The following is a 16966-nucleotide window of genomic DNA, read 5'->3' as shown; positions in this document are numbered from 1 at the left end:
CATTATCTCATTCAGTCCTCACAACATCCTCATGAGGCAACCATCATTATTAACCCCATGTTATAGATGGGTTTAGGGTCAGTAAGTAATGCGTGCAAGGTTGCCTCGCTGGGAAGTAGCAGTGGCCATTACAACAAGGTCTGCCTGCCTCTCAGAACTCCTAGGTCAGCAACCGCGTAGCACATACTCGGCCTCTCCACTATTCTGCATCCTCTGGAATTCCTTAGTGCTTCGCTGAAAGGGGCATGAACTTCATGAGTTTTACATATTTGTCTCCTGTGATTGCATCACATTATCAAATTGCTTTTTTTTTTTTTAACAACGTGACATTAAAGAAGATAGACCGACAACTTTGTTCTGTGTTTCCCATAGCCATAAAAACACAGTGAAGTTTTTATCCTCGCATTGTACTTATGTATATGTAAATTATATATAAGTATATATGCAATATAAAATATTACACAAATACATAAGTTAAAACACCTGACATATATCTATGCATTTTTATTTTTTAAATGCACCGATGTTAATCACAGGCCAATTTAAGGAAAGCATTAAGAATAATGCAAATCTATAATAACCTGAAATGGATGTTCTGATATTAGAACAGTAAGAACACTGTTACCGTAAGTATTCTAATATGACTAGTATGGCTATTAATATCAAAAACTAACATTTTTACAACATTATATGTCAGGCACTATGCTAAGCACCTTTAGAGCGTTAATTAATGTGATGAAAAAGAGTATTCAGAGGCAATTAGGCAATGCGATGGGCTAGTTAGCCATAACTTTCGGCAACTGGAAAGGTCTCCTAACACTAGTTTACTACACATCTTAATATCTTTCATCACAGACTCTGCACCCCAATATCATTCATGTAGCTTTTTTCTTTTTATTTGAAATTCAATATTTACTTTCTTATTTGCTAAAATACACTTAAAATCAAAGGCTCTACAAATAAATCATAAAACAACATAAGTTACTCTTGTATCATTCTAGCATTAATGTTTAATTTGTCAGATCATTACATTTACCACAGAGCACTGCTCCTTTAATACGCAGGGTTCCTACGGCATCTGATATAAATCATAAGGTTTGAAACCAGGCCAACAGATGGTTTCATTTTCAAAATAGCCTGAGCCACAGCTGCCACTTTGTGTTAGCATCCAGATTAATAGCTGATAAATCAGTTAAAATACAGTGAGCCATCATAAAGATTCATTTTTTTTTTCAGTTACTTAATCCCTGTCTTCCTCTAACTCAAGCAAATGTAAGGAAATAAGCCGAGCGTTCTAATGATCAGTTGCTTTTCATTTTTACTAAGGGCATATAACCATAAAATTTCAAATGCTTTCTTTTTAGAAGACATGTTTCATCAAAGAAATATTTAAGAAGAGGACAATTAGATTACAAAAAGGAATAACATGGGCATTTGAGAAATTTTACTATGTTAAAGGTTCTGCTTTTTCAAGAGCATTCTGCTTTCTAGGCAGAATGACTCAGTTCCAGTTAAATCTGGACAGTCTTGGCTTTCTTTTTTTATCCCAGCCTCGTACACTTACAAGGGAACATTTAAATGATAAATTATACGGTCACTCATTTCTGTGTCAGAAATTAAATGATTAAATACTCTGTACTCAGCTCTTATTAATTTACTTGATAATTTTCAACGGAGAAAATTTCCAACTGCTAAGTTTTCAAGTGGAAAAAATGCACAGTCTCCTCAGATGATAAACTGTCTTTTCACTTCTCCCTCTCCTAACATACTCGAAATACATTCATCTTAATTGGTCTAAGTAGAGATGAAATTTTCTAAATCATCTTCCCTGTCAGCCTGTGTAAAAGAAAACAAGACAAACTTTTTGGGCCTGCCCACAGCAAAATGGACATTCTATATTTTACAGTATCAGCATCACATAAGAATGATTTTTAAATGAGGCATTCATATAGACATGGTGCTGGCACTCTGGGATATTTTCGTTCTTGATACATTTTTATCACAGAATGCTTAAATGGAAATTAAAAAGGAATGGAGGAAAAAATTCGATAGCTAGGTGGCCATCCAAATTGATTTGTTGGAAGAAAAGGTTGGCAATATTGATCAAAGTTAAGGTTGGACGGTTGTCTGAGGCTTAAGTTTTTTCATGGTTTTCTTGGACCATGAACTGAAGCAGCAACTTAAACGTATTGGCTTCAGGACCATTTTACACTCTTAAAAATTACTGACAATCTCCCCATCTTCCTTCACACTCAAAGAGCTTTTGCTCATGTGGGTGATTATTTATCAATATTTACTGCATTTGAAATTACAACAGAATTTTTCGAAAATTTTTTATTTCAAAATATCTTTTTTAAAAATGTTTTTAAATGTTTATTATTGAGAGACAGAGAGAGACAGAGCGTGAGCAGGGGAGGGGCAGAGAGAGGAGGAGACACAGAATCCCAAGCAGGCTCCAGGCTCTGAGTTGTCAGCACAGAGCCCAACGCGGGGCTCAAACTCACGAACCATGAGATCATGACCTGAGCCAAAGCCAGACGCTTAACCAACTGAGCCACCCAGGTGCCCCTCAAAATATCTTAAATATTATCATTAGGAGTCTTTTTATGAAAAACAACTGTATTTTTAATTAAAAGTTTTTATAGTGAGAAGAACAGCATTCATTCACATTTCTGCAATTTTCCTTAATGTCTGGCATAATCAAAGACAGCTTTATCCTCAGGTCTGATTCTGCATTCAGTCTGTTGCAACATATGGTTTCATTTGGAGCCTAAGAAAAATCCAGCCTCACATACATACAAATTTTCAAAAGGGAGGAGAATAATAGCTTTTTCAGATAATCATGAATATTCCTCTTTGATACTATACCAAAACTCAACAAGTTGCAGTTTCTTGAAGTTTAGTTGCAATGTGGAATCTTAAAACTTCTGAACTCCTCTTACTCTTTATAGTCAAATCTTCTGGTATCTTGAATTTTCAATGGATCCTTTATCTATGCATATGTCTTTGTAACAAATATTGGTCATTTAAGAAATATTGATTGAGTTATGCAGATCTTCCATATTTTGACCCACTTCATTATACAACATCAAAAAACAAAACCCACATTGGACAATCATTAATATCACTCCATGGATTGCAAAAGGCCACTAGTAAACTTCTGATGGTGATGGAAATGTTCGGTATCTTGATGGTGATAATGGTTCCACAGTTGTATCTGTACGTTAAAAACTCATCAAATTGTACACTTTAAATTATGTGCAGTCTGCAGGTTCCTAGGTAGCTCAGTCAGCTGAACGTCTGACTTCGGATCAGGTCAAGATCTTGTGGCTTGTGAGTTCGAGCCCCACACTGAGCTCTGTGCTGACAGCTCAGAGCCTGGAGCCTGCTTCCCATTCTGGGTCTCTCTCTCTCTCTCTCTCTTTCTCTCTCTCTCTCTCTCTCTCTCTCTCTCACAAAGGTAAACATTACAAAAAAAATTTTTTTAATTATGTGCAGTTTTGTATATAAGTTATACCTCAGTAAAATAAAAATAGTGTGACAGAGGGGGAAAAACTGGGAAAACAGAGTTCATTATTCTACTCTGTGCTATTTAGTTTTGTTGATGACATTTTCCATAACAGAAAGTGGGAAAAAGTCTTTAAGTTTTAGGAAGCTGTTAAACTCATGGTAATAAAGTTTTCCAAAATTCTTATTTTTGCCTGAGAGCTTGAATTTTATCATAGTAGTAAATCATGTCAGATACCCCTGATGCGACAAGTTTATTTTAAAGAAAATGCCTGCCAAATGCCCAGATGTGAAAATGATAGTTTGTGAGTCATGTTTCAACAAAAATGACGTTTCAGAAAAGGAAGTCACTACTTTATCTCGTAGTTTAAATAATGATACAAGTGCCCTTCCTGAGTCAACCACCTGCTTCAATATGCTGCTGAGGTACTTTATGAACACTTCTCATTTATGTTAATAGAATACGAAAAAAGACACACATATAGAGATAAATTAAATACAATTAATTACTTTTACTACTCAGCAAAAGCATTCTTACGTGAAATTGGCTTTTTTAGCTTTTTATTTATTTTTGAGAGCTTTTTAAAAATATTTATATTATTTTTGAGAGACAGCACAAGTGACAAGAGGGGCCAATGGAGAGACAGAGAATCCCAAGCAGGCTCCATGTCCTGTCAGCACAGAGCCTGATGTGGGGCTCCGTCCCACAAACCCTGAGATCGTGACCTGAGCCAAAACCAAGAGTTAAACACTCAACCAACTGAGCCACCCAGGTACTCTGAAATTGGCTTTTTTTTTTTTTTTTAATGTTTTTAAGGGCGTGTGGATGGCCTTAGATAGAATAAATTCATTGGTTCACATCACTTGGAATTCTCACTGCGTTTCAGCCCATAAAGTCGGAGTCTGGTATCTTGCTGGTCTGACCTGTTGGGCACTGGATATAGGCTGAGTTGACTATAACTGAGTCGGCTCTAACTTACCTATGACCCCTTTCATCTTCTACAACTGTAACTGTGCACACCTGTATGCTTCTATTTGAGCCCACGGATGGCCCAATCCTAACCCTCTCATTGCCTCTGTGCTATAGTCTGTAACTAACTTAAAGTCTTAACTTCAGGATCCAATCTTGTGTTATTACAGGAAGTATTAAATTTCACCCTCTTTTTATCCCACGTCTATCTGCTCAGTCTTTTTATTACACATCCTCGGTCTCAATATGTATGACTGTGCGTATCTCCTTTCCTACCTCTTTCACCTACTTCTACACCCAAACCTAGCAAGCTCCTTGCCACACCTTCCTTAGCTAACTAGATTACAGGTTCAATCGTTAGTCTTTGCAGTGTGTCTATCACTAATATTGCCTCTTCACTGCTTCCCAACCCATCGCTTCTCTCCCCTGGAAATCATAACTGCTGCTCCTAGAAGGTGTCCTTTTGCTACTCTCCATCTGTCTATTCAGTCTTATCCTATTCTTTTGACCTCTGCCACTCCTTACTCCCACACTCTCTGAGAAGATAAAATCATAAGCTTCTTCCACTGTGTCCTAACACAGCCCACTATTGTCATGGGCAAAACCCTATTCATCTATTCCTCATTCCTCCCCATTTCTCATTGCCCAGTGACTATCACACTTAAGGACTGTCTTATAGTTCTCCATACCTCATTATACCAAAGAGAGACATATACACATTGTAATTTTTTTTAATGTTGTATTTTTGAGAGACAGAGAGAGACTGAGCATGAGCGGGGGAGGGGCAGAGAGAGAAAGAGAGGGAGACACAGAATCCGAAACAGGCTCCAGGCTGTCAGCACAGAGCCTGATGCAGGGCTGGAACCCACGAGCCGTGAGATCATGCCCTGAGCCGAAGTTGGACACTCAACCAACTGAGCCACCCAGGAGCCCCAAGGCATAAATGCATTATATATGCTCAATAACATTCATTAAGTTAATGATGACTAATTATTGTGAAACCAAAAAATAGTCAGGATCCCAGAAAATTATGGTTTCCACATCTACTTGCGAAAGTTATAAAGAAATACACTGGCCTGCCAAAAAAAAAAAAAAACAACAACAACAACAACGTCTAGACCTTTCAAATTCCCCATTCCCTCCTATAAGGTATGTCTGAGAGCTGAAAGTAAACTAGTCTTTGCAATCATTAAATTGCTCATCAATCTTACAAAGGGTGTCATTTAGTCAATTACCTCCCCTAAGGAAACATAAATGGAATATAGCTGCCTGAGAAAAATTAATTCACCGAAACTGTTAAGTAGCTCACTGAGAACAGCTTCCACCATGCTAGGATACCTGAGCCATATTGCATTCCTGGTTTCACCACAAAATTTTTTTTTTACCTTTTTTTAAAAAAAGTCTTATTTTGAGAGAGAGAAAGCATACGCACATGCAAGAGGGGAAGGGGCGGAGAGACAGGAAGAGAGAGAATCCCAAGCAGGCTCCATGCTGTCAGCACAGAGCCTATGTGGGGCTTGAACCTATGAACCAAGAGATCACGATCTGAGTCGAAATCAAGAGTTTGATGCTTTACCGACTGAGTCACCCAGGTGCTCCTTTTTTTTTCCTTTTTGGATTTGAATTTTAGTTGATTATTGCAGTTAGGTTTGTAAGGAGTTGCAGCCCAATATTAAGTAGGCATAATATTACCCAAAGTTTTGATGATGGGAGAACTAAGAGATACAACCTTTTTTTGTATCTGAAAATATGAATGATGTCTCCATATTCTACCAAACTCCCCTAACACTCACATCGAGGTATATGATGGCTAAAGACAGAGGAAAATGCTCAGCATTGAAATGTAAAGCAGGCACAGGAAACAGCAATAGCTGGCAGGGGGATCCAAATTCAGAGGGCTTCAGGAGCCAAGCACAGAGTGTGAACAAGTTCAGCAAATTTATGGTAACAACAACAGAATAAGGGGGATAATAAAAAGCAGCTACTTCTAAGGTCAGTGTGCCTACTACCCTATCTAGAAAATTGCTACCATGCAAGAATGGAGAACCAGTATCACATTTTCTGATTTTTCAGAAGGCAGCAGAAACCCAGATTTTTTACATAAATCACCCCAATACTGGCAAATTACTAAAATTAGAAAACAAACAAACAAACAAACCCTGTGCCAGTGAAGTACAAAATGGAAGATGCTAATTTGTGATCTTAGAACATACAGTTGGGGTATAAAAAATATTATAAAAATATATTCCTAAAGCTAAATCCCTACTTCACACTCACTTTTAGCAACTGGATTTCTGCATTAATCCTCTGTGTCTGAGTACTTGTATAAATGATCCTACCAGGTAGATTAAAAGCTCAAATGCAAAAGCAGTAACAAAAAAACTGGAAGACATAAATGAATACGTATCAAATCTTTGATTTGGAGATGACTCTATAATAATGGAAGAAATCACAGGAGAACATTCCATCTATAATTTAACAAAAATTAAAAACATTTAATGTGAAAATTGCCTTGTGACCAAAATTAAATGTAAAATAAAACCTGATAAATATTTGGACCAATATGGCAAAGGGCTAACTGTCTTTACTATAAAAACAAAACCCAAAACAAAACAAAACAACACATCTCACAAATCGATAAGAGACACGAAAAGAATAGATTCCAACTCCTTATGGACAAGCACGGTTTGCTGTTGCCAGTTCATCTGCAAACCACACATGTACAACAACAACGAGCTCTCAAAAACCTAAAAAGCGTCAGAAGAAAGAAAGTGACACAAAAGATCCAACAAATAGAAGAATTCACACCCACGGAACCAGAGATTTAAAAAATATGGGAAGTCTTGTTTGGAGAAATGTCTACTTGGCTCTTCTACCCATTTTTAAATCCGATTATTTGGTTTTTTGTTCAAAATGGCCAACAGACACATGAAAAGATGCTAAACATCACTAATCATCAGGGAAATGCAAGTCAAAACCACAATACAATGTCATCTGACACTTGTTAGAATGGCTATCAACAAAAAGACAAGAACCAGTAGGTGCCAGCAAAGATATGGCGAAAACAGAAACCTTATACGCTTTTGGTGGGAAAGTAAATTGGTTCAAAGACTATAAGAAAGAGTATGCAGAGTCCCCCAAAAACTTAAAAATAGAAACACCATATGATCCAGTAGATCTGGATATAAACCTAAAGCAATGAGAATAGGATTTCAACCAGATATGAACTTCCATGTTTATCACAGTGTTATTCACAATATCCAAAATATGGATAAAAAGATGTCATATGTACACACAATGGAATATTATTCAGCCATGAGAAAGGAGGATATCCTCCCACTTGCAACAACATGGATGGACCTTGAGCACATTATGCTAAGCAAGATAAGTCAAAGAAAGACAAGTACTGTATGACATCATTTATAAGTGGAATCTAGGAAATTAAATCTGTAAAAAAAATAATAAAATCATGATTACCAGAAAACTGGGGGTTGGGGGAGTAAGAGTAATGGTGTTTTAAAGTGTACAAACTTATAACAAGTAGCAAATAAGTCATAAAGATCTAATATACAATATACTTAATATAAATATAAATATTGTACAGTTATATAATGTGATAAATATCACTACATTGGCAATTAAAGCATAATACATAAATATATCAAAGTAAAAACTTGTACTCCTTAAGTTTATACAATGTTACACATTAAATTCACTCAATAAAAAAGAAAAACTAAAATACTTTTAAATATATAAAAAGAACATCAATAATTAATTATATTGAAAGCCTCAAAGAGCTGAATGAAGCAATAGCATCCACAAAGCAAAGAACAGAAGAGGAAAATATGAAAAAGAATCAACTGGAAATCTTAGAAATGAAGCATATAGTCATTGATATTTTTTAAATAATAATGATAAGATACCCTAAATGGCATAATTGAGACAGCTGAAAAGAAAATCCATGACTTGGAATCTAGTACTCTCCAAGAATGCCTTATTACCAAATTAAGACATAGGAAATATGCCAATCCGAAGAATTCCCTCCCTAGAGAAATTCACTTATGTACCTACATACAAAGTTTTATAAAAAATTCCGAGTCTTTGAACCCAACTTCTTACCCTAGAAATTCTGAATGCAAAATATGTTAAGAATGTAAATCTGTCGCATTCTATAAATGCATACAATAAAATATTGGTTCAAGGTACAGGAAACAGGCTTTAAATTTGAGTCAGGATCAAATCAAAAAGAAGTCAGTTAAATCTGATCAAGAAATGAAACTCACAAAGAAAGTATCCTGAGTCCTCCTAAATACTCTCTATTACAAAACTCAGATAAAATTAAGATTGAGAAAATCAATAACTAGCCATAGCAAATAAAGGAATTCTAGTGTGTATTAATTATAACAATAATTATTATACTAGATGCAGATATTATTTTAAAATCTTTTTTTTAGTTTATTTATTTTGAGAGAGAGAGAGAGTGTGTGTGTGAGCAGGGGAGGGGCAGAGAGAGACACAGAGAGAGACAGAATCCCAAGCAGGCTCCACACTGTCAGCGCAGAGCCCAAAGCAGGGCTCGAACTCAAACTGTGAGATCATGACCTGAGCCAAAACCAAGAGTCAGACGCTTAACAGACTGAGCCACCCAGGAGCCTCATCGAGGCAGATATAATTTTAAAGTTCATTTTGGCATCACAAAATGTGACGGAAAAGGTAGAGTATTTGTAATAGGCAAAATCCATTTTTTAAAATAAGTGTTAAATGATCAGTATGGGGATACAAGATTGGTGGAGCTTAAAAGAAGCTAAATTGCTTTGAGTTAGAAAAAGATGAGAGATAAAGAAGCCTAAGGGGAGAATCTAGAGATATTGCCTGGAATAAGGGGAGTTTTGAAGACTAAGCTGAAAAGAGCAATAAAATAAAAAATTCAATGGTTGATGTATTGTGATTTGGGATGAGCTGAACACAGCTGTCTAATGGCAATGTCAGTGATACAGGCCAATCCCACAGTATCTTCAGGAAATTCTACAGATTGCTCAGGGGGTTTTGTTTGCTTTTTAAATGGGAGTGGGAGAGGCAATGAAGCACTGAGCTCTCCTTCAAGGTTGGCCTAAAGTAATCACAGAGAAGATATGGCAAGCTAGCCAAAATCTGTGTTCCACAAGAAAATTGTACATTTGCCATTTGCAATGAACTTAAAAGGAAATGTTTAGCCCTCATCAAAACTTCATGGAAGACAGCACTCCAGCAAAACTCCTGAAAACACAAAAGTCTTCCTTAAAAATCGACTTGAAATGTTTCAGAACATAAATTCAAACGACATATTGAATATCTTCTGTTTAAGATAGCTAAGATCTTTGGAAGATAAGATGACGACCGCTCTGAAGATATCTAGTGAGAATTTGGAAATAAAATTGTGTCTCTGGAACATTTCCTTAATGCATTAAAAAGACTTCAGTATTAAGATTCTTTCAGGATGTATATGTCCATGGGTTTTCTTCAAGCTGATGTGGAGAGAAATTATCTTGGTTGAAGACCTTGAAATATTTAGATATGGGTATTTATCTTCTTTGAATATTTTCATGTTACTTCAAAAGTATACAAGTCAGGTTGTCTTGAAGTTCACCATTTTATAAGAATGATGCCTGGATTTGAAATAGCACATGTGAATCACATGTGAACAAATTCCTTCGAATACATTCACACTGCAGAACAGCCCTGCTCTGGCTTAAAAAAAAAAAAAAAATCTTCATTTGGTTTATACACTTTTCACTTGGAAACATAATTGTGTATGAGTCTGTCTTAATCACATGCCATCTCCCTGATAAGATGAGAGAAGTATTCATGTGTGAATCTGTTTCCCCACAAAACATGTTTCCTTTGGGGAAGAAATTGAAGAACACGTTTTCAATCTTTGCAGGCCACCTAGACTTTATCTTCTCAGAGTGAAACGTTCTGACCTGGAATATTCTATTTCTAATTAAAAGCAGCAAACATGAAAATGCCTTGTGTGGAATGGTGCGTTCATACAGGTCCTCACTGGAGAAAATGTTTTCTTCATATTCATGAAATAAAATTAAACTGGAATGAATTTCGAATCAACATTTCAAGACTTCATTATATTTAAAGCGCAAAAATATAAAAACCAAAGGTACTAAAATCTTGACCGATAAACATGAACCATGCGTATGTTTTACAAAATTTCCAATGTATTATCGCCAAAACATAATATTTACAAAAATACATCGCTGAAAAGAACATATACAACTAGCCCTAAGTATCTGCCAAAAAGAGACAATATTAACAAAATCAAAATTAAAGATAATAAGTAATTTTTAAATGGCACTCACCAATCACAATCGAAGACTCACAGTGATAATAACCATTACTTTGTTTTTTCTTTAGCATGGAGCAAAGATCTATGCGATGTACCATTTCTTCTCCAAATCTGTGACTGATAAATTTTTCATAGAATTCAGGGTCTATTTTTTTCACTCCCTTGAAATGACAAAACAAAATCACATCACTCAATCATTCCACTGAGGCAGGGCAGCTACTTCATATTTATATCCCTTTCTTGGAACCTGATATCACACTTCGGTACACAATACTGCCTACTGGCATTTGAAAATGGATACCACAAAATGGTTTTAAAGTTGTTTTTAAAATCTCCCTGTCTAGGATGAGTTGTACTTAAAAAAAAAAAAAAATCATTGAAGAATGTTGGGTTTAAAATTGGCAGCATTCAGAACTTCACAGGCTTTAAGCTTCTGAAATAATAAAGTATATCAAGTTGAAATTTGAGGTATAAAAAAAAGAGTAATTGTCTTCAACAGAGAAATGGATAAATTTTTAAAAGTGATACAAATTTTAACATTTTATAGTGTATAAAATGTTTTAATAAGATGAATACAATTTTTTTATTTTTTAAACGTTTATTTTTGAGAGACACAGAGACAGAGTGAGAGTGGGGGAGGGGCAGAGAGAGAGGGAGACAGAATCTGAAGCAGACTCCAGGCTCTGGGCTGTCTGCACAGAGCCCGACATAGGGTTCGAACCCATGAACTGTGAGATCATGACCTGAGCCGAAGTCAGACACTTAAACGACTGAGCCACCCAGGCACACCAGATGAATGCAATTTTTAAACTCCTTATGTAAGAATCATTAAAAAAAAATTTTTTTTTAACATTTATTTATTTTTGAGACAGAGAGAGACAGAGCATGAACGGGGGAGGGTCAGAGAGAGTGGGAGACACAGAATCTGAAACAGGCTCCAGGCTCTGAGCTGTCAGCACAGAGCCCGACGTGGGGCTCGAACTCACCCACCGCGAGATCTGACCTGAGCCGAAGTCGGACGCTTAACTGACTGAGCCACCCAGGCGCCCCTGTAAGAATCATTTTAAAACAGGGGCACCGGAGTGGCTCAGTTAAATCCGACTCAATTTCAGCTCAGATCATGATCTCACAATTGTTCAATCGAGCCCTGTGTCAGGCTGTACGCTCAGCATGGAGCCTACTTGGGATTCTCTCTCTTCCTCTCTCTCTCTCTCTCTCTCTGCCTGCCCCCCAAAATAAATACATATTTTTTTAAAAGAACCATTTGAAGACAAAGGTTATTTGAATTGGAAGAGGAAGTCATCGGATCTTCCAAGTTGTTCTCTACCTGCCTCCCCTTATTCTCAGTGCCTTTCATATCAAGAAGAAGGCTGGTTGGTGAACTCACAGTGGAAGCCCTTGCTACCCGTGTAGTTCCCCCAAACAAGAGAAGGAATGTCTCCCTCTCCCCTTCCTATGCAATGGTCCTGCAGCCAGCCTCACAGTCCCAAAACACAGTCCACAAGATGAAGGTACAATACTTTCCAGGTCAAGTTTACTGGCTATGTGTGAATTTTTCCTTTTAATTTATAACTTAAAAAAATTTTACCCTGGCAATACTTGTCATCTGTTTAAAAATTAGAAAATATGAAAAATCGGAAAGAGAAGAAAAATAATTCATGTCCTTTCCAACACATTAACAGTGTGGGTATACCCTTCAAGTCTTTTTCTATGCATATATATATATATATATGCATATATATGTATATATATATATATATTATATTCAGATTATATTTATATAAGTCTTATTAAAGTACAGTTAGAATACATATTTTCCCTTTTTATTCACAAAAAAATTATGACAAACATTTCAAAAAATATAAAAACAAAAAATTAAAATGAAATCACCCCACACTGAAACTACTACAATTTTGTTATGTATTTTATTTCTCCTGTGCAAAACAAAGTACTTTTTTTTCTTTTTTATAGGAACGTGGTTGAGCCATGAGTACTATTTGGCAATCAGCTTTTTTTCCCAGTTAGTATGTCAATAAGTAATATACAGATGTACAAGATATTTTTAATATTTTTGTTGCCACAGTACTCCACTATATGGGGGCATCATTAATTTATCCATCCAACTATTTATTGTTAGACATTTAAATTGCCCTTAATTTTTAATATTATATTTAACATGTTTTTGTTGATCCATGTTCTTGTTCTGTATCCAAGCTGAGCTGCTGCCCTTTCCTAACTGCTCCACTCACAGACTTTCCTACCTCCGTTAATAGTAAATGTTCTAGCTGACCAGGCGGAAAGCCCTGGGGTCACCCTGAATTTGCCTCTTTCTTTCAGTGTTGCCTCCAATCCAATCTTGTTGGCTCTCCCTTCAACACATGACTAATTCTCACTACTGCCTTGCTACCTTGGTCCTGTCTTTCACCCGGATTATCCTGATAGCCTGCTGTTTTCTCACCCTTGCCTCCTCTACAGCCAGAGTGATCCTATCAAAACATACATCACATCAGGTCACTCCTCTGCTGAAAATTCTCCAGAGGTCCCCACTTTTCTCAAAAGTAGAGCCAACTTCCCCAGAACAGCCCACAAGTTCCTGCTCTGCCCTCTCAGTAATTTCTAGGCCGTGTCTCCTGCTCATCCCCCTTCCTGCTTCCTCTCCTGGCTATGTTCTTCCTCCAGATATCCTCATGGCCAGTCTCCCATCCTGCCATCCTGGGAGACTGCCTGCCATCCAATTTTTTCTTTCTTTCTTTGTGTCTTTGTTTCTTCCTTTGTTTGTTTGTTTCTTTCTATCTTTCTTTTTATCTGAAAGAGAAAGTGCACATGCACAGAGACAGGAAGAAAGAGAAGCGGGGCGGGGTGGGGGGGGGGCAGTGGAATCTTAAGTAGGCTCATGCTCAGCACAGAGCCTGATCCAGGGTTCAGTCTTACAACCCTGAGATCATGACCTGAGCCAAAATCAAGAGTCCCATGCTTAACCAGGCGCCCTTCAAATTTTATTTTCTTAACAGAATTTTACCTGACCACACTCTTTAATTTGCACTCCCAAATCCTTTCAACGCTTCTCTCCTCATAAATATCTATGTACGTTCTTCCACAGCACCTACCACCTCCTACCATACTGTGCAATTTACTTTACTGTGTTCATTTTTCACGGTCTGTCATTATCTATCTCTCCCCATTAGAATGTATGTTCCCCAAAGACAAAGACTTTTGTCTGACTTTCATTCACTGAAATGTCCCCAGTGCCTAGCACACTGCTTGTCACGGAACAGTGCTTAATAAATAATTGTCACAAATGTCATATGACTTCACTCATATGTGGAATTTCAAAGACAAAACAGATGAACATAAGGGAAGGGAAGCAAAAATAATATAAAAACAAGGAGGGGGACAAAACATAAGAGACTCTTAAATACAGAGAACAAACTGAGGGGTGCTGGAGGGGTTGTGGGGGGGGGGATGGGCTAAATGGGTAGGGGCATTAAGGAGGACACTTGTTGCGATGAGCACTGGCTGTTATATGTAGGGGATGAATCACTGGATTCTACTCCTGAAATCGTTATCGCACTATATACTAGCTAACTTTGATAGGAATGAAAAACAAAAACAAAAACACCGAAGTGAAAAAAATCCTAATTGTCACAAATTCAGAGGATAGAGTTTCAAAAGAAGGGCAGCTGACAGCATCAAATGCTGCTCATTCGAAATTCAGTAAGAGTGAAACCAAGTGGACTTCTTTGGGTCTGGTGGGTAGGGGGCCCTGAGAAAGCAGCACATGGTACTGAGGGGCAATCGAAATGCAGGACTTCAAACGAGCTCTGCCACTTTTCAAGATGTGCTTTGGCCTCAGTTTCCTCAACGATAAAATGAGGTTAACAAGTGAACCTACTTCAAAGTGTTATATGGACTAAATAAGTGAACTTCTAAAATGTTTAAAACAGGGAAATAGAGTAAATGCTATCATATTTACACGACAAATGCTATTAAATATATACAACACTCTTATATATTGTCATTAGTGAACTTAGAGGAATAACTTCAATACAGGTAAGGTTGCAGAAAAAGTTCTTAAAGGTTCTGAGTAAATGGAAACTGACCGTGCTTACTTGTCTTTTAAATGCTTTTTCACTTGTGCATGGGTGCTGGTTGGGAGCGGGAAGGCAAGGCAGGCTGGTGTCACCCCCTTAGGCCAGGCAGAAGGTGACCAGTCATAACTTAGGAAAAAAAAGGAACTTCAGTTTTCAAGGACCAAGGCCAGCACTGGCTAGCCACCATAATCTCCATTTCAGTTTTGTAAGATATCATTATTATTTTTTTAATTTTTTTTTTAACATTTATTTATTTTTGAGACAGAGAGAGAGCATGAACAGGGGAGGGTCAGAGAAAGAGGGAGACACAGAATCCAAAGCAGGCTCCAGGCTCCAAGCTGTCAGCACAGAGCCTGATGCGGGGCTTGAACCCACAGGCTGTGAGATCATGACCTGAGCCGAAGTCGGACGCTCAACCGACTGAGCCACCCAGGCGCCCCCATTATTTTTTTTTTTTTAAGTAAGAAATAAGGGAAACATTAGAAACACCGTTAAGCTAATTAATTTAATTTTAGCAAAAAAGTAAGAACCGATTATTTTTGCAGTTCTTCACAGATGACTTCCAACATGAGTCTTCAAGGAATGAATTTTTACTAGAGAGTGGAATGGAATTAATTCTTTAACTCATAATTTATAGAGAGAACTGTGGTTCAAAATGCATGCCTTAGGAGGCACTGAAATTATATGCCCTGAACAGAAAGCATCTTTAATAATAAAGAATCTAGAAACAGGTAAGAATCTGCTTTGTCTGATATATAGTATTAATATGGTCTTTGTTCTCTAGAGAATTTTTGGCAATATATTTCTTTTTTTTTTTTCAGGCACTTTTCCCCATAGCAATATACATCTTCTCTAGTAAAATGTATCTGAATTGCTCTCCCCACAGCTGCAGCAGGTGGTGTTTTTTTCCATAATAAAATAAAGGACAATCATTCTAAGAAAATAAATGAGTATATCAAAGTTGAATATCAGTCAGGGTAAGGCTAAAAAGGTTCCTATTTTCTGAATGGATCCACTGGGTGGCCAAAACAGTCCCAGAGATATCACCCTGAAAGGTTCTAGTTCAAAGCTAAGAAGTCTGGGTTAGCATTATTTTTAGGTTTTAGACGCACCCCCCCCCCCATTATTCCGTTTCCCTTCTTCATAGGCCAGGCCCTTTCCAAGGTACCTTGTCATTTAAGGATTGGTGGAAGTATATCACATCAGGAGAGCTCAAAGAAAATTATAAAAATGGTTAAAGCCAGAAAAATTTGACCTGTAAAGGCCAATAGAGTTGGGATTATTTCAACTGGAGAGAAACAACCTGTAGGGTATCTTCAACAAGACCATGCCAAGGGAGTTGCAACCCTGCAATGGTGGATAGGCTTGGTGACTGTCTAATGCTACACCTGAATCTTATATTTGCCTTGAACCTAGCAGGCACAGGAGATATTTTCAAGGGCTTCACATTTATCATTTTACCTAATATAAGTGGCATATCAATTATACAACATAACACTGAAGGAAGTCAAATACAAGATAGAAGACTTTGAAACAATAAATTAGTAGCAAGAAACATCAAACAGAAAAACTTTTCAAGACTATCTTAATTAAGCATTAGAAAGGACTAAAGTTTTACTTTCCTTTAGCCTAGTTTCAGGCACGGTTTAGGGAGAATTATCAGTGACGTTCAAAGCCACTTGATAACCTTTGATACGCTATACCGTGAATCCCTCAGAACTTCATTCTCGATTGCAATTGGCACCCAAAGACCCAATACGGGAAAAATGCCACTGAGACCATGATGAGTATTTTTAGAATCATCCAAGGTGGCATCTGCTAAATAATGTAACCTATTTACTCGGGAAGCACTCACCAACGATATCACTTACATTTAGCTAAATGATGTGTCTAATTTAATATGTGCCAAAGAGGCCTCAGACTGATGTTACTATGCACCCAACTTTATTTCGATATAGAAGTAAAGACAGCCATGAAATATGAAAATTCACTTTAGTTCACAATCTGAATATGAAAATCATTCTAAGGTTCTGAAAGATAAAATTTAATTTCTGTAAGAAG

General features: G+C 37.0%; 1 protein-coding gene across 6 annotated transcripts in view; it reads right to left on the bottom strand.

Moving 5' to 3' along the window:
- The window catches only part of AKAP7 (A-kinase anchoring protein 7), a 157643-nt gene that overhangs the window by 52576 nt on the left and 88101 nt on the right, over positions 1-16966 (bottom strand). For all 6 annotated transcript variants that reach the window (XM_058735277.1, XM_058735276.1, XM_058735280.1 and 3 more), the window contains exon 7: positions 10828-10975. In XM_058735277.1, the coding sequence (XP_058591260.1) occupies positions 10828-10975 (148 nt within the window). The remainder of the gene's footprint in view (positions 1-10827; positions 10976-16966) is intronic.

Source organism: Neofelis nebulosa, chromosome 6 (assembly GCF_028018385.1).
Source record: "Neofelis nebulosa isolate mNeoNeb1 chromosome 6, mNeoNeb1.pri, whole genome shotgun sequence".
Lineage (NCBI taxonomy): Eukaryota > Metazoa > Chordata > Mammalia > Carnivora > Felidae > Neofelis > Neofelis nebulosa.
Note: the sequence above shows the minus strand (reverse complement) of the source record. Positions and strands in the feature narration are given on the sequence as shown.